Source organism: Ovis aries, chromosome 2 (genome assembly GCF_016772045.2).
Source record: "Ovis aries strain OAR_USU_Benz2616 breed Rambouillet chromosome 2, ARS-UI_Ramb_v3.0, whole genome shotgun sequence".
Classification (NCBI taxonomy): domain Eukaryota; kingdom Metazoa; phylum Chordata; class Mammalia; order Artiodactyla; family Bovidae; genus Ovis; species Ovis aries.
In genome coordinates this window covers 113,908,169-113,932,014 of record NC_056055.1, presented here as the reverse complement: position 1 = coordinate 113,932,014, position 23,846 = coordinate 113,908,169, and the positions used below count along the sequence as shown (strand labels likewise).

General features: G+C 38.7%; 1 protein-coding gene and 1 pseudogene across 10 annotated transcripts; one reads left to right on the top strand and one right to left on the bottom strand.

Moving 5' to 3' along the window:
* Window positions 1-1,099: 1,099 nt before the first annotated feature.
* On the bottom strand, window positions 1,100-23,339 carry NIPA2 (NIPA magnesium transporter 2). 10 transcript variants are annotated; one of them, XM_042243579.2, is made up of 10 exons: window positions 22,781-23,066; window positions 21,890-22,023; window positions 19,303-20,160; window positions 19,094-19,150; window positions 18,622-18,739; window positions 12,902-13,132; window positions 11,125-11,181; window positions 5,099-5,189; window positions 3,783-3,943; window positions 1,100-2,137 (listed from the first exon to the last, which is right to left on the bottom strand). In XM_042243579.2, exons 6-10 carry the CDS (start codon window positions 13,038-13,040, stop codon window positions 1,503-1,505), a joined length of 1,083 nt encoding a protein of 360 aa, XP_042099513.1. In that variant the 5' UTR covers window positions 13,041-13,132; window positions 18,622-18,739; window positions 19,094-19,150; window positions 19,303-20,160; window positions 21,890-22,023; window positions 22,781-23,066; the 3' UTR covers window positions 1,100-1,502. The 10 variants fall into 10 exon arrangements, with proteins under 10 accessions (XP_042099513.1, XP_042099512.1, XP_042099516.1 ...); XM_042243578.2 differs by having other exon boundaries at window positions 19,094-19,474; window positions 19,979-20,160; XM_042243582.2 differs by lacking the exon at window positions 19,303-20,160.
* LOC121818683 (DNA-directed RNA polymerases I, II, and III subunit RPABC4-like) lies at window positions 18,687-19,006 on the top strand (annotated as a pseudogene).
* Window positions 23,340-23,846: the final 507 nt, after the last annotated feature.

Here is a 23,846-nt window from a genome sequence, read left to right as displayed (position 1 = left end):
TAAACTAAATAATTTTACGTGCTGTAAGATGTTAAATAATTACAAATTTATTACTATAAAGCTCTGCATTCTCAATGAGGGCAATATCACACCCAAAGGGGTGAAAATTGGTTTTCATCTGTTGTGTACAAAACACAGATATAGTTACGGTTTTGTACATAAACAAATATAGAGTATATCTGTGGTATTAAAATTACATGGAGAGAGGCAGTTAGGAAAAAAATGTCTACAGAGGCTCCTTAGAAGATCAATAATAAAATATTGGGAAGATGGAACATGTTTCAGAGACCTGGAAAAATGTCAACTCTGCCCTGGTAAGGCCAGTGAACAGTGAACCTCCCATGGGTGGCTACTTACACAGTAGACCAAGCTTTGTGACTGTGGGCAGGACCAACAGAATGGAAACAGGCCTAAGTTCTTCCTACCTAGGTGGGAATGAGTTGTATTTTTGAGGCCAACTGATGACAGGTTTTGAAGCTGGACAGAGGTTCATTACACTGTTATTTTTTGCACAGGTTTGATGTTTTCTGTAAACATTTTTTTCACGGACATTTTAACAAAACCAAAATAGTTGTCCAAACTCTTAAGCAAAAATAAGTGCTACAAAGAAATTATGTTTTACAAACACCCTGTTTGTTCTAAACATTCAGACTGAGATCTTTTCAGTTTTATTTCAACGTGAGCTGAATTTAAGAATTTATCCTAGTCTTCTGACTTTATTTTCCAGTGCTGTTAGAAGAGCTAAATGACAATGTAACTCATTACGAAAATAAATGGAAAAGTACAAGAGCTGATGTAAAATGGTAATCAAGGGTCCAGCCATCAAGGGATTAGAGTAACTGAAGAAGAAAGCCAGCCAGGCTGTAGTCTGACAAAGGATGTGCTGATTTAACAAAGTGTCATCTAGGAAGGCCATCAAATGTTCATGGTGGCAACTCCCAGCCTGAGAAGTACTTCCATGCAGTGATTTCCTACCTTTTTTTGTTTGTAAGTTTCCTTCATTTAATAATTTAGGTGTCTCAAATTCATAGTTCAAAATTTAAATAATTCATTAAATAGGAGTCATTTTTATAGGTAAGATAAATTACAGGATAATGTATTGAGTTAGTTTTGTTTTTGTTTTAATCAAAAAGCCTTAAAATGATCAGGGATTGATAAGAATGGGCATGAAAAATGTACATTTCAGACTTTCATCACCAGTGGGGGAAAAAAAGCCTTTTTATAGACCTAAAACTGTCATTACTGCATTTAGATTTTGGTGAAGGAAAATTTAAAATAACTCTACAATAATACAGTGTTAATAGAAATTGGCCATGTATTGAGTCATCATTTAAACATAAGTAATTTCTTGGTCCAAATTAGTGAAACCTTAAAAAAAAAAAAAAAAAAAAAAGGATTGTCTCTAGAGAACATCATCATTTGAGAGCAATGCTTTTTCAGACACATTCTGATACTCAGATTCACTTTTTTATAACAGTTATAGATTAATTACATCTTTCTTCCTAAAAAGCTGTCAGATTTCCATTTCTTCGGGAGATATTTTCAGCAGTGTGTTGTTCAATTCCACAGGTTAAGCTCTCTTCATTATTATTAAGAACTTCATACATACTAGAAAGACTGCCATTCACTGCTTTTTCGTCTTTCCAAAAAGACACAGGCAGACTTGAGAGACTAAAGCTGACGTCTTTAAAGGCATGCAACAAGAATATTCCCACAATGATTGTAAAGAAGCCACTCAGAGTACCAATGACATCATCAACAGGCATATCTTGCCACTCCTTAAAAAGAATAGCTGAACAAGTTAAAACTGATGTTGTGAAGAACACATAATATATTGGAGTCACGATAGAAGTGTTGAATATGTCCAGGGCCCTGTTTAGGTAGTTGATCTGTGTGCTCACACAGACTATAAGGCTCAGCAGCAGGATCCAGGTCAGGGGATGTTGTAGCACAGGTTTTCCAGCAAACAGCTCTTTGATAGCAATGCCCAGGCCTTTAGCACAGGAGACTGAAACTGCTCCAATTACAGAGCAGATTGTGATATATACAAGAATGTTTGTCTGTCCATGCCGAGGTCCCACCACAAAGATTAATATCAAGGACACAATGACCACAAGTGTTGCAAAGACCACAAAACCTGGAGGAGGCAAAGAAAAATTATATTTAGTTAAATGTTTAAGTACTTGATAAGAAGGAGAAAAGGTGTGGTCCTAAAATAAAAATTAGCTTTTGCTGCCCCAGCAAAAACACAGTCATAATAATTTAGTTAAATGTACACACTGGAAGATTACGCTTCATATTCACAAATTATTATACTACTAACATTTTTAAAGTAGTATCTTGGGCCTCATAATTATACAGATATCCCTTAATTAACATGGGATTGAGTTGCATGGATCCAATTATACATGGATTTTTCCAATAAATACAGTACAATACAATCTGAGGGCTGAACCTGTGGATGCGGAACCTCAGACATACAGGATGGGCTGTAAGTGGGTTTTCTCATATCCCTAACCTCTGTGTTGTTAAAGGGTCAAATGTATATATATCAAAGAAAACAGTATCAGGCTGACTCACAGCCATGCATCCAAGAACACTGTGCCCCACTTCCACCCACTGGGGTGCTCTAATTCCAATAACAGGTATAATACAATCAGAAGAATCAGAAACCAGTGGAGAGAAATTATGAGATGACCTTGAATGCTCAATGATTTGTAGATGCTAAAGAACATTTGTCTAACAGGAGCAAATTTTTAACATATTTAGGGGCCAACCACAGGGGTAAAAAAATCAATAAGAGAACCTGACAATAACTGTCGGGATCCAAGTTAGATAGGAGACTTGAACCCAACATGATAATAGCTAGTGACTGTGCAGCACTACAGGTCAGACACTTTTCTTAGCAATTTGTATCAATTCAGTCATTAAATTCTCACAACTACCCTGTAATATAGACACTGTCATTTGCAATTTTAAGATGAGGAAACAGAGCAGTTGTTTCATCTTTTAACTCCTCGAATTCTAGTAATATGATTTTACAGAAGGAAACACAAAAATAAGAATTTGTAAGGAGATGATAGAAACATGAAAGCCAAAAATCAGAAGATAATAACTGATAACAGCAGATTCAAGACAGCTGAATCCCACATCAGCAGTGATCAAAAATTAGAAAGTGACTCGGTGTGCTACAAAGAATGCTCTGAAGATACAAACTACCTCTAGAAGTGGGTTGAAGAGGAGACTAAAAACAGGAGGCCTGGCTAAAGTCTTTTCAAAGAGCACTGAGACCACGTCAGATCCCGGCCCAGTTCTGAATATCTCAGTGACTGGTCCCCTTGCCACAGTGTATGGGAGGACCCCAGACCAGCTGAGTGTGTGGGGGCCTCACTAAAATGGGGGGCTGAAGTCAGGCATACGTCTGATGGTAGCCATCTCCTCTTACCCACTCAAATCCTAGGACGCTAGCAAGCCAGATAGGAAACTTGGCTGGGAATCTGACCAGCTCAATTCGCAAGGCAGTCAAGGATCATTAGAGAGGGGCCAAAACAAACAGAAAAAGTCTTTGTTAGTTCAACGTAGACAGAGGGAAACTTCAAAGACAATAATAAAATGAGAGGAATCAAAGCAGTCAAAATCTGAAGTAAAAGGAAGTACCCTGAGGTAGCTAGAGAAAGACCACACAAAGCAATGAAGACACAGCGCAGCCAGAGAGAAATAAAAATTACTCTTGAAAAAGAGTAAAATACAGTAAGACTAATAAAGCTTTTATTTTGTCATACCTGGATCTCCTAGCTTGTGAGACATTTCATTTAAGGTCTCAATCTCTTCTTCTTTTGGAGCATGAATAACCATAACTGTAGATCCCAGAATACTTAGCAAACATCCAATTTTTCCATGAAGATTAAGTCTTTCATTTAGAAAGTAGGAAGAAAGAATGGCACTAAAATGGAGGGAAACATGGAGGATTATTACACAGTCAGCTACTTTTCTCATTTTTAACTATCAACACAACTTAAGAATTACTGAACTCAAACTAAAACACTGAGCTTATAAAGATTCTAGCTTTCAGCCAAGGTAAAGAAAATGCACATTCAATCATAAAATGAAGTTTCTGGGAACTACCTGCTTCATCATACTCTAAGCCAGAATAGTTACCATCTTTCTACTGTAGGACATCAATATGAAATTTTACAATAAACAGAGCTATGATACAAATTTAAGAATCTAGGTCCATTTGGACCTATTTGCTCAACTTTATCCTTACTGAGTGATGAATCCATCATATATTTTCATTTAATTCCACATAACTTGCCTATTAATGATCAAGTTTTAATATTTTATAGCTAGTTTTATTGAAATCTTAAAAAAGTATAAACCTATAAATATAATAATGGCATAACAAAACTGAGAAAAGACATTACCATAATAAATATTACACATAATACATAAATAGCATCTTGTATCTTTATATATTATACAATTTCTTGAAAATTATATAATTTTGCATGCAATATAGATTTATATAACTATTAATGTTAAAAAAATATTTATTAACTATTAATGTTAAATACCTATCAGTCAACCAACTTTGGGAATACTAGCCAAAATCCAAACTTCAATATGGGCTTAGCTGTTTTGGCTAATGATTAAAACAACAGAAACAGGACAAGTCTTGGACTGTTCCTTCCAAAAAAGTGTCCCAGGCCAGTCTTCAACCTTGCTCCAATCAATTACTTTCTAGACAAGGTATAGAGATCTATTCATCACCAGTCACCACCTACCAAAGTATACATATGTCAAATGATAAATACTGTAATGAATACAACTTGGAATTTTAAAATACTGCAATTAAAGTCGAACTAGTATTGACTCTAAACACAAATAAGACAAAGCATAAAAGCATTTTCTCCCACAACTTGTTAGCTGGCCTATGCACAGAGAATAACATTTCAAAAGCAAACTAATACACAGCATAAAAAAGTCTCAAGGTTGTTTAAATATAAATTAAACTGAGCACGTGTAATTAGCAGGTACTGAATACCTTACAGATGAAACGTTAACTGCTGTTTCTACACGTGAAGAGCAGGGTCCTCACCTTACTAGGACACTGAGTGCTCCTAACGGAGTCACTAGGGTGGCTGGTGCAAAGGCATATGCAGCAAAGTTGGCCACCTCGCCAGCTCCCACTTGGAGAAAGACAACAAAAGAAAATGTTCAGATAGGAACATATTTAGTCAAAACAGAAAAGGCTGCATTTCACATACATTTTTTAACACACTGTTTAAATTGTTATTCGTAAGGGTTCTGTAAATTCTCAACATTAGAATTCAAACCAATTAGAAACAATAGAAACCTATAATTTTAATGGAAAATATCTAATTTCTATGTGGGTTTTTTTTTTTTCTTGGTTGGGCTGCATGGCTTGTGGGATCCTAGTTCCCCAACCAGGGATCGAACCAGGGTCCTTGGCAGTCACAGCACTGAGTCTGAATCACTGGGCTGCCAGGCAATTCCCCTGTGTATGGGTTTTTTAAATTAAAATTATAGTATTTATATCCTATGACAAAAAATCAGCTTAAACAGATATGAAAGCCTTTTTTACTAGCTGTTTTCTTTTTTAAAACCCAACTGTTACATTCAAAAGATATTCTTGGGTTGCTCCTATGTGTCAGATGTTCTAGGATGAGGAACAATAAAGATACTGCTCACCTAAGACATTTTAGTGAACAAAAACAGACAAAACATACAAATGAAGTAAAGTGCTGTTCAGAAAACAAAGCAAGGGAAAGGAATGACGAGCTGGTGACAGGCAGATAATGTTGCCAGGCAAGGGTGCTTGGATAGAAAGTTTTGATCAGTCAGATATGGAGTGAGGGATTTACCAGCAGTTATGTGGGTGAGGAAAATGGAGAGACATCCCAAGCAGGAAGAACAAGTACAAAATTTTGACTCAAGACCATGTCTGGCATGTCTGAGCAGCAAGGAAGCCTGAGTGGTTCATACAAAGCAAGCATGCGGGGAGCTTTGTGAGTCCCTCAATGGATTTCATCTGAGCTGAAAAGCCACTGAGGAATTTTAGCAGGGGAGGGACATGTGATCACATAAAATCACTCTTGGCTAGTTTTCCAAAATGGTTATGCTAAATTTCACCTAGTAGTGTCTGAGAGTTTCCTGTTTCTCACTCTCCCCAACGTTTGCTAATCTGTTAATGGGAAACAGGATTATTTTATCATGCTATGAATTTGCATTCCCCTTTTTCATATGTTTATTAGCCAAGTTAAATCTTTTAGTGAAGTAAGGGCTTCCCTGGTTGCTCAGAGGTTAAAGCATCTGCCTCCAATGCAGGAGACCTGTGTTCGATCCCTGGGTCGGGAAGATCCCCTGGAGAAGGAAATGGTAACCCACGCCAGTATTCTTGCCTGGAGAATCCCATGGATGGAGAAGCCCGGTAGGCTAACAGTCCACGGGGTTGCAAAGAGTTGGACATGACTGAGTGACTTCACTTCACTTTTTGGGGTTTTTTACCAGTTTGTCTATTAGGGTATTTGTTTTCTCTTATTGATTTTAAGTAATCCTTCATATATTTTGAACACGAATATTTTCTCAGCTTCAAAAAAAGTCTTTGCTATTTCCCCACTGTGGTGTTTACTATGGGCTTGCCAGGTGGCTCCAGTGGTAAAGAACCCACTCGCTGATGCAGGAGATGGAAGAGATGCCTGGGTTGGGAAGACTCCCTGGAGGAGGGCATGCCAACCCACTCCAGTATTCTTGCCTGGAGAATCCCAAGGACAGAGGAACCTGGTGGGCTTCAGTCCACAAGGTCGCAGTCAAACATGACTAAAGTGACTTAGCACCAAGCAATTGTTAGTTCTGCCATTTTTTTTGGCTTAGAAATCCTTTATCATCTTATCATCTTTAATTCACCTAAATTACTAATTTGAAATGGTTTTAGTCATGAATAGCTAAATTTTACTGAGATAATCATATATTTTTTCTCCTTCAATTTAACACAGTAAATTACAGTGACTTGTTTTCCAAGATTATGCCAATTTTGCATCTGCAGAACAAACCTAACTTGCTCATATTATTTTGTGATTTTTACATATAGGTTTGTGAATGAGACTAGACTTTATTTTTCCCATCTTATTCTGTCCTGATCATGTTTTGGTATTAGGATTATACTAGCTTTTTAAGAAGAGTGAGGGAACCCCCTTTTTCTATTATTAAGAAACTTCTTAAAACAATTATTTCTTCTTTAAATGACTGTGTAATTTACCTATGAAACCATCTGGGCTCAGGATTTAGTACATGCAAAGGTTTTAAAACTACAGCTTCAACTGGGTTAAGTTAGAGGAGTATTCCAGTTTTCTATTTCCTCATGAGTACTGATAAACTTTACTTTTCCATAAATTTTATCTATGTTTTTTATCAATTGGATAATTGGATGTTTTTCATAATATCCTGTTAATATCTATGAAACCTTAATTACATCACCTAGCTATTCTATCTTTTCCTTTTCTTGATCAGTTTCAACAACAGGTTTGTCAAGTTCATTATTCTGAGCATTGACCCAAATGTTGCTTTAATGCCTTGTTTTTCTATTTAAATACTTTTAGCTCTTCTCTTTACTCCTTCTATGGTTTATTCTACAATTCTTTTTCTATTTTCTTCAACTAGATGCTTCATCTTTCAATTACATTTATTTGAAACCATAAATTTTACTCTACTTCAGTTATATTCCCTAAGTTATGATATTTTGTATTCTGTATCAACATATTGAAGTATTGTTTAAATTAAACATACTTTTAAAATATTTTCTAATTTCCATTCTGACTTCTTTGAACCACGAACCTGTGGTTTAAAAGCGTATTTCTAAACTTCTACATGTATTTTTCATGTTATATTTTTGTTATTGATTTCTAATATAATGATAATGATCTGTGAAAAACTTAATTAAATTATTTGAAAAATTTCAAGACTGGCTTTATGGTCCATCAAATAGTTCATCTGCATCAATATTCCATATGCACTTGAAAATAATATAGACCTGAAGTTGCTGAGTTCAGTGAGTTAAGTTAAATCTGCTGTTCAGATTTTCTATCACCTTAAGAATTTTACTCTGCCTGTCCCATCAACTGCTCAATGTCATATTAAAATCTCACTACATGAATTTGGATTTGTGTATTTCACCTTGCTGTTCTGTGTTTCAAGGCCATGTTGTTATTTTATTTATTTACGGCTGTACTGGGTCTTCACTGTTTGCCTGAGCAAACATTCTTCAGTTTTCGGTGCACGGGGGCTGCTCTTTGTGGTGGTGCACAGGTTTCTCCTTGCAGTGGCCTCTTGTTGCAGAGCACAGGGTAAGGACTTAGGAGGTGTTGATATATGAGCTAAACTGCTCCACAGCATGTGGGATCTTCCCAAACCAGGGATCAAACCCATGTCCCCTGCAATGGCAGGCAGATTCTTATCCACTGTGCCACCAGAGAAATCCTCAAGGCCATATTATTAAATAAAGTCAGGACTGATAAAACCTCCTGAGTTGAACCCTTTGTTTTTAAGAAATAGTCTTCTATCTCCAGTGTTGTTTTGCTATGAAGTATATTTTTTCTAAAACAATAATAGAAATGTGAAGTTTCTTTAGGCATGTTCTTCCATCCTTCTCTTTCAGCCATTTTATATCCTCATGTTTTATAGTTTACCTTACAACAGGCATGCAGTTTTTTAATTATTTGTTTTTATAAATCCAATAGAATAATCTTTGTCTTTAACTGGGCCATTTCATGCACAGTAGTTGATAGACCTGGATTTAAATATACCTGTGGCTGATTCATGTTGATGTTTGGTAGACACCAACACAATATTGCAAAGCAATTATCTTTCAATTAAAAATAAAATTTAAAAGTAAGTTAAAAAATAAATATACCACATTTTAAAAGATTTTCAAGAGTTTAGAATTAATAATGTAATACTTCAAATATTCAGAAAAACAGAATAAAATATAAATGACAGCTATATATCCACCACCTGAATGGTATCACCCTTCTTAGAGCAGTTCACAAGTCCTCTTTCAAAAGCTGCCTGCTATGGAGTGTAGTTACCTCTAGGGCAGAAGTATTTCCAGCTGATCCTGAGCTTTATGCGTTTCCCTGATGCTGGCTACGTAATTCTTAACTATCATGTTGGCTCTTTAATGCTTTTAAGAGGATGCTTTTTTATATCCTGTCCAGTCTTTCAACTTGTTTTCAGCAAATCTTATTAGTTTCATCTTCAAAACACATCCAGAATGCTACCACTTCTCACCACACTAACTGCCATTACTCTGGGTCCATGCCATTATCACCTCTTACCAAATTATTTCAATGGCTTCTTACCGGTTTCTCTGCTTTTGCCCCTACGCAGTCTATGCCTCAACACAGCAGCCCAAGAATTCCTATTAAAACCTGCGTCTGTACATGTTACCCCTTTGTTCAAGCCTCCAGTAATTCCCCATCAAACATAAAAGTCAAAGTCTTTTCTGTGACATACAAAGCCCCATGTAATCTAGGCCCTCATTACTTCCCTAAATTAACCTCAACCACTGCCCTGCACTCCCACTCCCTTACTATCCTTACCTCTTTAATGGTTCCTGAGGTTTTAGTAATCCAGCGCTGTACAACAAAGCACCCCCGAAACTGGCAGCTTTAAACAACAAATGTCAGCCATGTTTTCTGTTGGCCAAGACAATGATTTCTCATAGTTTCTGCTGATCAGCAGATACTTCTCAATCAGGGTCTTTCAAAAGGTTGCAGTCGAGATACAATCTGGAGCCTGTGCCTTGCCACAACCTGGAGGACTCATATCCAAGGTAACTCACATGACCAGGCTCACTGAGTGTAGCCTGGGGACCTCTCCTCAGGGTGACTGTCTTCCAGCACAGTAGCTGGCTTCAGAATGACCAATCCAATCAATCAAGGCAAAACCTTAATGCCTCTGATGACTTAACTCACAAGTCATCAACTCTGTTGTATACCTTGATCATATTGCATTAATTCAGTGTGAGAGGAGATAATACAAAGTTGTGACTACCAGGGAGCAAGAAGCTTTGCAGGCTATCTTGGGTTCTGCCTACCACATTTTAACCTGCCAGGCATGGTCCTGCTCGCTGTCTTCATGTTTTATTATTTCCTCCTGCTTAAAATGTTCTTCACCCAAATACCCATATGGTCAGTCCCCCACTTCCTTTATCTTTTACTCAAATATTATCTTTCCAAAGAGGCCTGCCCTGGCCCCTCAACTAAAATATAAACCTATCTATCCTTCATTTTACTACATCCCTTCTCCACGTACTACTAGCAAACATCAGCACTTATCACTAACACACAGTTTATCTTTACTGTTGTCCACCTAGAAAGCAAAGTCTCCTATGGGTAAGAATTTTTCTCTTTATTCTGTTTATTCTATCTCCAGCACCTAGAACACCTGACATACAAAAATAAATGATCAAGAAGTATGTGCTGAATGAATAGTTAAACTGTCTGTTATTTCAACTGCCCTTAGAAAAAAAATTTACATAATTCAATCCTGAATATTTTGAAAGCTCAGCGTCTCAAGGATCACTCTATGTACCTTTTAAAAGACAATCATCAGAGCCCCCTCGCCTGCCCCCTTGTACCCCTCACAAGCATCCTACACTAATAAACCTACTTCTTGACTATCAAAAAAATAATACATAAATACATAAAAATCATCAAAGTATGCATGGAAGTCTTAGCAAATGCATACCTCCTTTCTAATTTGGAATGAAAATCAATGGAAGGACAGGAATTAAAAACAGGATGCTTTCTATGATCTTTCACTTTCAAAATCACCTTAAACTGAGCATAACTTTTAAAAATACATATATATGTCAGGCATGTTTTAATCAGATAGACAAAATTTTTCACATCCAAATTAAATAAACTATTAAACTGTTAAGTGACTTATACAGGCTTAAATTTTACATATTTTGAGTTTTGTTCATCAAAAAAACCCAGAATTTAAAGTTTTAAAATTTTCTGGTAATATAAGGCTGTAAAATAGTATACATAAATATTTCAATATACACCTATAGTATTTTCTTGAAACATCCTCTATACATACTTGATAGCAGTCCGGCCCACCACAACCATTCTTTGAGATATGCATGGCCACCTTGACCTGTCAATGAAAACATATTTCACGTCTTTGGAAGACTATTAGACTTCAATGTATTTATGACAACAATTAGTAATGACAGATTTTAAAATATCATTTGCTTATTATTACTATATTGAATAACGGTTTCATCATGATTACACTAGAGAAGGCAATGGCACCCCACTCCAGTACTCTTGCCTGATAAATCCCATGGACGGAGGAGCCTGGTGGGCTGGAGTCCATGGGGTTGCTAAGGGGGGGACACAACTGAGCGACTTCACTTTCACTTTTCATTTTCATGCATTGGAGAAGGAAACGGCAACCCACTCCAGTGTTCTTGCCTAGAGAATCCCAGGGACGGGGGAGCCTGGTGGGCTGCCATCTATGGGGTCGCACAGAGTCGGACACTACTGAAGCAACTTAGCAGCAGCAGCAGTAGTAGAAGCATGATTACAAAGGGGAATTCTTAGATAATATTTTTATGATTATCTTAAAAAAGGGGATGTGAGGATCACAACAATGTGAATGAGTTAAATCAATCCTTCTATTTCAGTTCATACTTCATGCTTTTGTTTTGTGAACTTACCTTCAATAAACAACGTGAACCAATCAGAAATAGCCCAACTTCTAGTGAATTAGATAGCGGAGAAGCCATTTCGGTGTGGGTTAGCCCCACTTATGAGGTAGTAACCCTGGAGAAAGGGGTCCTTTATTGACCAGAACATAAAAAGATTGAGCACTGCTCACAGTCTGGAGCTTCCAGGATGTTCATCCTGCCCTTTCCTCTAGACCATCCTTCACTCTCCTCTAGACCAAACTAACAAAATTCGGAAGCAATCAGTACTTAAGCCACTATTCAAAAGAAAAAGTCAATGTGAATGAACCCTTTGATAAGCATATCCACATGGAAAATGTGAGTACGTGACTTAGGAATGAGGATATACTTGTTCAAATAGTATATGCCAATACTTTCTCCTTTCTGCATGAAATCCAACTGAGGTCATTATTTTAAGAGCTTGATTAGGTATGGCTATAGAAATGGCACAGAAAGAAGGTAATTTTTTTTTTTTTTACTGCCAAAGCAGATTTTCCTATGAGAACAGAACTGGGTCTAAAACTGAAGCAGAGGCTGAACGACAGAACATGGCCAGAATGCAACATGAAGCTGGAAGCTGTTAGGATACACCAAAGTTAGAGGGAGTTCAATCACATCAGGCGTTTCCCAGGGGCTCATGGCTTGCCAGTAGTTTCTGGGGATCAACCTATACCACCAATCAGGATTTCACTCAACTGAGTACACTTCAACCCAAAGAAGCCAGCTCTCTTTCCTGCCAATTTGAGATCAGAAAGGAAAATGTCTAAGGAAAAAACAAACTTTTACTATCATTGACAAAAGAACCTAGCCTTCGATAAGATTCTGATTCTATCCATACAACCTCATTTCCTTCTCTGCAGACTATCAAAATTTAAAGAAAGGGCTGGATGCTAATTGGGTATTGGTCCCTATTCCCACTTTGATAATAACTGCAAGAGTGAGTAGTTAATTTATTTTGATAACTTTTTATTTTTCTTATTACAAAAGTGATTCTCTATAAACATGTACAATTCTTACAAAGTCCAAAGTTTTGAATATAGTCACTAGGAATGAAGATACAGTCTTTTACAGTCAAAGAACCCAAATATCAATACAAAGGAACACACTGATACCATTTCAAAATCACACAGGGCATAAATAACTTACCTGCTCTCATGGAGCCTTTTCTGGCAAGTCGCAGAAGGCCTTTTTTTTTCAAAATGAAACTCCCTCCAATGAAAATACTGGAACTCATAGCCAATCCCAGACCAATATAAAAGTCATACTTTCCATGCCCCTGGCTCATTTCGCTTGTTACTTAAAAAGCTACTGTGAATCACATTGATCAAGAACAGAGAAACTGTTGGTGCTGGAGGCAGGATGATGCAGTCTTCAAATCTAAAGAGGGAAAACAAAAGGAAATCTTCACAGAATGACAGGATGCACGATCACTGCAAAATTTTACTCTTTCTTTTCTCATAAAATAATAATACTTTTTATTACTACTATTAATAACATAAATATATTTACCATTTGTATTTAGCACTAATCTAATTATATACCCTCCAATTATGGAAAAAGATGGGATTGTGATATAAAACTAAACTTAAAAATTAGGACTTCCCTGGCAGTCCAGTGGTTAAAACTCCATGCTTCCACTGCAGGGGGCAATGGTTCAACCCCTGATCAGGGAACTGAGATGCTACAGGCTGTGCAGTGCAGCCAAAAAAGAAAAAAGTCTTAACTCATAGAAACAGAAAACTCTGAAAGGTGAGGGTTAAGGGGTAGGGAAAGGGAGTGAAGGTGGTCACAACATACAACCTTCCAGTTGTAAGATTAATAAGTGACACAGTTAACACTAGCCTATTGCATAGGCTAGTGAATGTTGCTAGACAGTAGATCTTAAAAATTCTCATTACAAAAAAAAAAAATAAAAACCCATTTAGCTATGTGTGGTCATCGATGAACGTTAACTAAACTTACTGTGGTAATTATTTTGTAATATATACACTATGTGGTACACCTTAAACTAATACAATGTTACATATCAACTATAATTCAATAAAACTGAGGAAAAATAAAAAGTAAAACCATATTAAAATTGATTTTATAAACTCTGGTTTCCTATTTTAAAAATGTTTCCTGTCTTAGCTGCATAGTCCATAGTTAACAAACTTTCCTAAGAAAAAAAACTCCTCAGAATGAAAATGAGGCATAAAAACGCACAAATCTAGTTTACAAAAACACATACCAATTTTACAAATGTGTCTTTTTGAATACTCTATACAAAGAAACAAAAAATTTTCTCAAGCATGTATTTTCTTCTTAGAAATCGATGTAGATGTAAGTATATGGTAACTTCTCTCTCATGTAGCCCATTCAGGAATGTGTATGGAGAAAGCAGATGTCGCATTATTCTGTCAGAGCAGAGAACGAAGTCTAGCAGACAGATGTCTGTCAGGGTGTGTGTGTGGTACTCTCGGCCCTTTTAGAAAACAGGAGGGCCATGGAACCTAGAAGACTCACGCTGTAAGACCAGAAAGGATGCGTGGCTTACCAAAGACCACAGTGTTTTCAAAACAGCCAAAACTCAGAACTGTGCTGGCAAATGAACTAAATTGGGTAGAAAAGCAGAGGAAAAAGCACTTACTCAGCTACAAGGTTTACCACTGGTTATAACAAACTGCCAGCCCAACTTTCTGATATGGCTTGAGATTTTTTTAGTCCCACAATTTAACAACTGCATCCCAGAATTAATCTACAGTTCAGTCAGGATCCTTAGTCATTAACCTTCACTGACCAGCCAATTTTTCCATTCTTCAGGTTACAGGTCTCTGGCCTTTAACTAAAGCAACTTAATTTCCTATCTTCCTAGCCCCTCAATTGCCTTATCCATCCACTCAAACAGGCGTTACTGAACATACATTCTGTGCACTAAGCAGTATGATCAGCTGTTTGGATAAAATGGTAATAGCTTTTAGACTTCAGTGGGGAGACACACAAGGGACAGATTATAACGGGGTTGGGATGTAAGTGAAATAGGTGAGGGAGATTAAGAGGTACAAACTTTCAGGTACAAATAAATGAATCACTGAGATGAAACATACAACATGGGGAACATAGTCAATACCAATGTAATATCTCTTTATGGTGATAAGATGGTAACTAGGTTCATCATGGTGATCGTTTTATAACATATAATAATATCATAATTAATCCTGAAATGAATTTCTAAGGTCCCAAGCTGCTGAAATAGTGAACTAATTGCATCCTTAAGCAAATGATCTTAGTTTTCTGAATGTTGAGCTTTAAGTCAACTTTTTCACTCTCCTCTTCCACTTTCATCAAGAGGCTTTTAGTTCCTCTTCACTTTCTGCCATAAGGGTGGTGTCATCTGCATATCTGAAGTGATTGATATTTCTCCCAGCAATCTTGATTCCAGCTTCTGCTTCTTCCAGCCCAGCGTTTCTCATGATGTACTATGCATGTAAGTTAAATAAGCAGGGTGACAATACACAGCCTTGACGTCCTCCTTTTCCTATCTGGAACCAGTCTGTTGTTCCATGTCCAGTTCTAACTGTTGCTTCCTGACCTGCATATAGGTTTCTCAAGAGGCAGGTCAGGTGGTCTGTACTCCCATCTCTTTCAGAATTTTCCAAAGTTTATTGTGATCCACACAGTCAAAAGCTTTGGCATAGTCAATAAAGCAGAAATAGATGTTTTTCTGGAACTCTCTTGCTTTTTCCATGATCCAGCGGAAGTTGGCAATTTGATCTCTGGTTCCTCTGCCTTTTCTAAAACCAGCTTGAACATCTGAAGTTCACCAGCCCTGGGTATTCTTTGGAAGGAATAATGCTGAAGCTGAAACGCCAGTATTTTGGCCACCTCATGCGAAGAGTTGACTCATTGGAAAAGACTCTGATGCTGGGAGGGATTGGGGGCAGGAGGAGAAGGGGACGAAGGATGAGATGGCTGGATGGCATCATGGACTCGACGGACGTGAGTTTGAGTAAACTCTGGAAGATGGTGATGGACAGGGAAGCCTGGCGTGCTGTCACAGGGTCGCAAAGTGTCAGACACGACTGAGCGACTGAACTGAACTGAACTGAAGCCAATGAGCCAACATAAAAGTGGTTCAATTTTTTTCTTTTGTATTTTGTACTTGGAACATAGCATTATGGGTCAATTATACAATAAAAAAAAAAAAAACTTTCAATACTAAACTTCCAGGTATGAAAAAATACCTTAAAAACAGTACTTACTGTAATTGCATAATAAAATTTGACAATTTTCTTAAACACAAAGGAATGAAACCCTCTGCTAGTTTTTCACATCTAGTGGCTTAATTTGAATCAATTCCCTTATTTCTCCTTCTTATTAATAAATATATGAAAATGAAAGAGAAGTTCTAAATCTATAGTTAAACTGCTCTATCACCATAAGAAAAAAAAGACTATAACAAAATAAAAAGTGTGTTTACAGGTTCCCACCATACCCTACAACTTGTTTATCCATGTTTATGACTCAGTTACCCTCAGCAGAAGGCCAGCTTCTGGGCTCCTGCACAAGAGTCACCTTTATTTATCCTGTGTGCCAAGCTATCCGGCAATCTCAACATATGTCAGATGTAATCTGGGTGAATACTGATGAATGGAATCATATGATTGGCTCTGAAAAATAAAGCTGGCTATTTATGAGTAAGAAAACCACTGCATCATTCCGCTTAGCATTCTAAAACGTAACCATAGTAAAACATAGCCTATAAACTGAAAAACTGTGAAAAGTTGTCAAAGTATGCTGGGAAGTGATAGTACCACATACAAATGAACATGCAAAGAAAACAATAACAATGGCTGGAAAATGAGAGTGAAGAAACCTAGCCACCACCAAACACTTTAGCCTACTTGGCAGATATATTCTTCTAATGAGCAAGGGTCATCTAACTGAAATGACCCCTCCTCCTTTAACCACTATGTTCATGGAACAACGTTCTTAATTACCATACAAGTTCAAGAGTCTGAATATCCTAGAATCAATAAAACAGAACCTTGTTATCTGCAAGGACCATACTCAGAAACAAGCCAAGCTTATCTATAATTCCAATCCCATTATAAGGATAGCCTCACAAATCCTAGTGGCTTAGATGGTAAAGCGTCTGTCTGCAATGCAGGAGACCCGGGTTTGATCCCTGGGTTGGGAAGATCCCCTAGAGAAGGAAATGGCAGCTCACTCCGGTATTCTTGCCTGGAAAATCCCACCGACTGAGGAGCCTGGTATGTTACCTTCCATGGAGTCGCAAAGAGTCGGACACAACTGAGCAACTTCATTTTCACAAATCCAAATTCAGACTTTATAAAACTGACCTTCAAATACCAAATGTGTAGCTACCAACTTACTAATATTTACTAGTGCTTAAGTTGAGCGACTTCACTTTCACTTTTCACTTTTATGAACTGGAGAAGGAAATGGCAACCCACTCCAGTGTTCTTGCCTGGAGAATCCCAGGGACGGGAGAGCCTGGTGGGCTGCTGTCTATGGGGTCACACAGAGTCAGACACGACTGAAGCGACTTAGCAGCAGCAGCAAAATTAACTTTCCACTAAATGGCAAGTTACAAGTAATATAAGGTCTAAAATTAAGATCCAATATATTATGCTGCCTTGACACCTGGTAAAACTGGGGTGACCTAACCACAAGTTTCGGCCCTCCCCTACTCTGCTTTCATGGATACATCCCAAAGTCAAACAGCCCTCCTTATCATGGAGACCAGGCACAATTCCTGCTTATCCCTGAGTAGTGAGCTTCACTGCCTTGACAGACTGCAGAATTATTAAAGCAAGCCAATCACACCCTCTTGCAGGAACTGAGGCACCCCTCAAACTCCTGCTCGCCTCACAGAAGTCCTGGTTCCTTACTCTGCAGCACGTGTGCAGCCCTGTGTAGTATGTGCTGTGCTCCTCCTAGACATGTCAAAGTGACTAATGAACTGTTGTCTAAGAAACTGGTCTCACGTGCCCAGTGTCTATGTGATGGGGAGGAAATCTTCTGCAGCAACAGGTGAAGAAGAGATGACTAAACCAACACATTAAGTCAGAATCTTATTTCATCCTATGATCACTGAAAGTTCACTGTTCCTCTGTTTACTATGTTACTTATGTTCACTGTTTACTATGTCTATATATAAATTTTCTCTATATTTTATATAAAGTTGCATGATACTATTTAAAATCTTTTCCCCTCTTTTCTTTTTATTGTTACTGACTTATTGTGGAAAGCTTCAAGCATACAAAAGCAAAAAAGGATTTTTTTGATCAGTTGGGTCAATCTTATTATGCACGTGGCTTTGGAGAGCTGTATCCCTCATCCCAAATTCATTTCCAAACACAGAATCATGGCTCCCTTCAGACAAGTCATCACTGCCCAGACATACCACAGCCCCTCACATCCTTCTTTCCACTATGTAAGTGGATGCTCTTCACTTCAGGCCAGGTCACACTTCAAGTTGTGCTACAAAGACTTGTCCAGTACCTACAGCCCAAAGGCATTTTCTCTCCTGTGCAATTATTTTATTTACAGACAGGTTCATAAAATTTATTTCCCAATTACTATTCTATCTTTGAAGATAAATTCTACGTTTCTTAAAAACAATGACTAGTTATTCGTGGTGGTTTCCCCAGAAAAATGCACTCACTTATACTGGCAAATCTGATTCATAAGCTTTTCTGAAATTAAGGTTATTTGTTGCATGTGTTTGTTCACTTACTGAATACACCAGTGTGTACATGGGTGGGGAAGGATGCCAAGTAACATAAAAGTTGCACACCATCAAGCTATAAAGTAGCCTTCAGCCACTAAACTAAGTAAATGAATCACCTCATTTGACTTACACAGCAATGAGTCAGAATCTGTTTCCAAGCACAGAGAAGTTCCTCCGTGCTACGTGGGGACAACAATGAACACCCAGAAGGATGTTCAACTCCCAAAGCAGCAGCCACTGATATAGATCTGTGGAGAATGTTACACAGAAAATGAAACAAAATTAAGGGGTCTAATCTAATGCAAAGAATGTGGATACAGAATAATGTAGAATAGGACTAAAAGATGGGTACGTTTTGATGCTCAATGAAGCGTGAAATTCAGAAGACTATCTTCATTTGGATTTGTTGTTAATGTTGTATAGCCTTTGACTATTGCATTTATGAATACAACTACATATAACATTTTAAAAACCATGTTGTATTTAGGTTACCTAATAGTTTATATAAAAATATTATTTTTTGCTCAATTAAAACAAAAAGAAAGAAAATGAACATCAGCATGAATGTCCTGAAAGGAATATCTGCTTCACTATTCTCAGACCTGGAAACGTTCTGTTCCCACTCTGTATAACTGAAGGTCAATCACAGCCAGGAGAGCCTGAAACAGAGATTATTTTTTATTTCTCAAGGATTCGCTTTAGGCCGAGCCAGATTTAAAAATAGTTAAACAAGAAAGCTTGCTAAGTTTCACTTCAACTAGGTTCCCAAACCAGAAATGACGAATCCCAGGTGGTAACCTGCCCATTTTACCTCTTAGAGGGACTCAGGTGAAAGGTTCCAGTCCACTACCCCTGACTGTTACGGTTTTTTTGTGGCAATCTGTTTAATAAACATATACTAAGCAGCACACGTCCCAGGCACTGGCGTTATAAAGATGACCAAAAGTTCCTGTCCTCAAGGATTCCACAGCTAAGTAAGAATTCTGAAAATAAACTATTCAAATTTTAAACACACTTCCAAATTTTAAAAACTTTTAGAATTTTCAGCTTGTTCTAACAGGCACTTGATTTTCATAATTGATTTCACTAATATCTATGAACACTTACACTGCTAACTTTCATCAAATGCAATTATGTCAAAAATGAAATTAATACAGCTCAAAGAAAAAAAATTATGAAATTGGTCCACTTCCTCCTAAAGCACGAGAACATACAATTTAAGGAAGAGGAAAACACGGACCGGTATTCTAACACCTATATGAAAAGCCTGAAATAAGATTTGTTTTGGGAATTCCGTGGCAGTCTAGAGATTAGGACACAGTGCTTTCACTGCCCTGGCCCCAGGTTCAATCCCTGCACAGGGAAAGATCTTATAAATTGCAGCACAACCCCACGCCCCCCCAAAAAAAAACATGAAAAAAAGAAAAAGATTTACTTTGCAAAATGACATCATCAATTTCAAAGCTAGCTAACTTTAAAAATTATACCTGTTTAACAGTTTTAAACTTGTCACAGCACTTTTGACATTTCAGTTTCACAAGAGCTCACATGTGATAATGTTAAGTAACTTCTCATGCAGCTGGTATAAGCAGCAGCCCTGGGATTAGAAAACGAGTCTCCTCAGTCTCAGCCTTTTGCGTTTTCCATTAGTTTCCTTTTAGTCCCCAAGCTGGAACACAATCAAGGGGCAACTCAAACCAGATTCTCAGTGAAGGTCAGTCTTCATGCCCAGCCTGCTTCTCATGTTTGAACTGTGGCTTCACCATCTTTCATCACCCAAATACCCTACAACAGCCAAGGGGGCCAGATGGATTCTCTCTGAGAGAAGCCAGCCAGTGGCTGGCTACCCACTATTTACAGAAAGAATTCCAAATTTTGTAATCCAGTATCTAAGACCTTTCACCATTTGCTCCAAACCTGCATTTTAAATCTCTACTTCCCAATGCTGTATTTCACATACTATGGCTCCACCCTCGGTCAACACGCTGCTGCCATTCTTACTTATCCCTTTCACTCCTCTCTATCTTTTTTACATTATTCCTTTCATCTTTAAAGACCTACTTCAAAAAAGCACCTCCACAATGAAGCCCTGCTTGAATTCCATAAACCAATTTTTTTCTGAATGTGCTAACCTTTATTCTGAATCTTTCTTTGGACATTTTTCCAGCCTCTATTATGATTACTAATGTACATGATTTATACCCCCCTCACTGTGGCTCCCTATGGACAATGGTATGCTTACTTCATTTACTCAGTCAACAAATAACTGATTTACAGTAAATGAATACATACTATGTCAAAAACATGGATACACAGTGAATACAGCAGACCAAAACCCTGCCCTTGTGGAGCTTACCTTCTGTTGGTAAATAAGAACATTAATTTGGAAGGTGGTGAATGATACAGTGAGAAGTAAAGCACGTTAAAGATACTGAGTAATCTTAAAGATATTGGGTAATATAAAGTAATTGGGTTCAGGGGCTTCTATTTTAACTAAGCTGGTTAGGAGGCCTATTGGAGAATGTGTAACATTGAGCAGAGGCTTGAAAGAAATAGTAAAAGAACAAAGTACAGAAAGAACCAAGTGCAAAGGCACTAAGGCATGAGCAAGCACACAGTTTCTTAGGAAAAGAAAGGCTACTATGACTGGCACTAACTGAATCAGAGGGCTTCCCAGGTGGCTCAGTGGTAAAGAATTGGCCTGTCTAGCAAAAGATGTGGGTTCGACCCCTGGCTCAGAAAGATCCCCTAGAGAAGGAGATGGCAGCCCACTCTAGTATCCTTGCCTGGGAAATACCATGTACAGGGGAGCCTGGCGGGCTACAGTCCATGCAGTAGCAAAAGAGTCCAACGTTGTTTAGAGACTAAACAACAAAAACTGAAGGAAGGTAGGTGGGATACTACAGAGAGCTGTTTTCATACACTAGAAATATCCTCACAAGAGTATAATTGTTTCTCATTATTATGTCTCCCTAATAGTAATAACTACCACTTACTGAACACCTCTGGAGGCACTGGTGTGATTGATATACATTATCAATCCTGGTGATTGATACACATTAATTATAATCCACACAATAATGAGAAAAAGCTATCATTACCCCCCGCCTTTTAGGTAAAGAAACCAAACCTCCCAGAGGTTAAATCTCAAGTAGAGGATCACAGAAAAGTTGCACAGCCTGAAATGGAACTTAACTGTCCACTGGACTCAACTTCTATACAGACTACCCACATCTAAGAGTTCTCATTATTTACTTCTGCTTGGTTTCCATTGCTTTAATTTTTTCCAGCCTCTCCTTGGGCTAATTATTTTTAAACATAGTAACTGTAAATACTACGGAACCTAACTTTCCAATCCTATTTAGCAACAGTAATTATAAATTAAAATTTTAACTTACATGTAAGTTTAATATGGTCTCTTATGAATAAAAGGCTGGAAGAGGTTAGAGATGACTTATTCATTCTCATTTCCTCGTAAATAAAACCCTTTATTCTCATTTAAAGTTTTAAGCCCTGGCAGAGTAGCTCCAGCCTGGAAAGAAGAAAATACAGAAGTAGCAAAAGGAATGAATAGTTACTGAATACTTTTTTAAATTTAGCTACTAGCCTCCATACTCATTTTACTTACCAACTAACATAAAACCTACTCAACTGAGCATAACATACTACTTCATCAGACAGCTTACTGGTATGAAACAAAGATCTCTATTCTCTCATATTTATTGTTAGTACTTTAATAAAAAATGTACTAACTGGGTTCATGGTACATAGGGAATTTCTAGAAACAAAACTAAAACATAGCGTGTAGTAAATGAACTGAAAAATCTAGAAAAGAGATTCAAGAGGCAAACACAAAATCAAAGGTATAATGAATTTTGTTCAGTCGTATGGCGAGAGAGGGTTCACTGACTTTATGAAAGTTAGGAAATTAAACAGGCCATGCTCAAAACGTTACAGCGACATCTAAGGCTTGTTCAACTGTCAATATCTCCGTTGTAGCTGAAACAATCTTTTAGAACTCATAACAAAATGAAACTACTTTAATGAACTTAATGAACAAGCGCCCCGAAAACGCCAGGCAAGGTTTCTGTGGGATTTATTGGCAATCCAAATCACGGTGGAATTACTGGATTACGGGGGAAATTACTTCCATCTCAGAACACGCGTGGCTCAGTGTCTCCAGAGAAAAGAGGCGCCCCTGAGGAGTCCTTCCCGACCCAAGAGGGGCAGGCCTGCCCACAGTTAGCCCCTTCGCGCTTGCCTGAAATGAAGAAAAGTGGAGACCTCACCGAAGTTGGCTGGCCCGCCGCGCGGCTTCCCCTCCGCTATCCGGCCCGGGTCACCTCTGCTCACACCCCCACACAGGCCGCTCCGGCTACCCGCTCCTGAGCTCGCGCGGCCACCGCCTTCGTCTCCGTCCAGTGGGAGGTGTGAGCATCCAGGGCTGCAGCCGTGCGCACCGCTTCCTCCATGGGGGAGCGCCCGGGGGAACTTGTCCCAGACGACCTCCAGCCCCCACCACAGCCGCCGCCACCGCCGCCACCGCCGCCACCACCAGGACCTAAAGAGACAGCTAAAGACAACCTGGGCGCGGCCGAGTGACGCGCGAGGCAGCGCGCGCACGCGCAGTGTGGCGCGGCAAACGCCCCGCCCCCGGCGCGCCTTCCGGAGAAGGAGCGGGACAGAGGAAAGTGGTCTGGATTGTTGGCTGACCAAGTGATCAAAATCAAATCAACATCAACATCAAGACGTACCATGTGCGGTGAATTCCCACGCGCGGTTAGCACATCAAGCTATGTCTCTAAGCTATCCTAGGGAAAGGTGCTCCGAGAGGGCAAGGGCGGGACTAGAGTGAGACCCGGAGGCCCGGGCGAATAGGAGGAGGCCAAGGGGTGAAACCAAGTGCTGGGGGCGGGGCCGAGCTTGGCCTTCTCCGGGTAAGGCCTTCTCTTCCCAGATGGTAACTATCCGAAACTATTCGTTACGTTCTTTGGGAGGGTTCATTGTTTGCTAAAAAGCCGACCTCCCGACACTTGGGAGGTTTATTTTTCATGAGATGCACTGGAAATCCACTGTTAAGCTGCCCTGCCTTGGCTTCTTCTGGAACGTAGGAAGTTCCTGGGACCCATGATAATCGTTTCGTCAAAAAAGGACGAGGAGGGCTCATTTATTAGAAACTAGAGGAGCAACAATGGCAATGGCTCCCCACTCCAGTACTCTTGCCTGGAAAATCTCACGGACGGAGGAGCCTGGTGGGCTGCAGTCCATGGGGTCGCTGAAGGTCGGACTGAGCGACTTCACTTTCATGCATTGGAGAAGGAAATGGCAACCCACTCTAGTGTTTTTGGCTGGAGA

Excerpts from the sequence above, each read along its gene's own strand:
- NIPA2 (XM_060409592.1), bottom strand. The coding sequence starts at position 13,040 with ATGAGCCAGGGGCATGGAAAGTATGACTTTTATATTGGTCTGGGATTG. Across the intron at positions 11,182-12,901 it reads AAAAGGCTCCATGAGAGCAG|GTCAAGGTGGCCATGCATAT; the intron begins GTAAGTTATTTA and ends TTTCATTGACAG. Across the intron at positions 2,138-3,782 it reads TCACAAGCTAGGAGATCCAG|GTTTTGTGGTCTTTGCAACA; the intron begins GTATGACAAAAT and ends TGCCTCCTCCAG.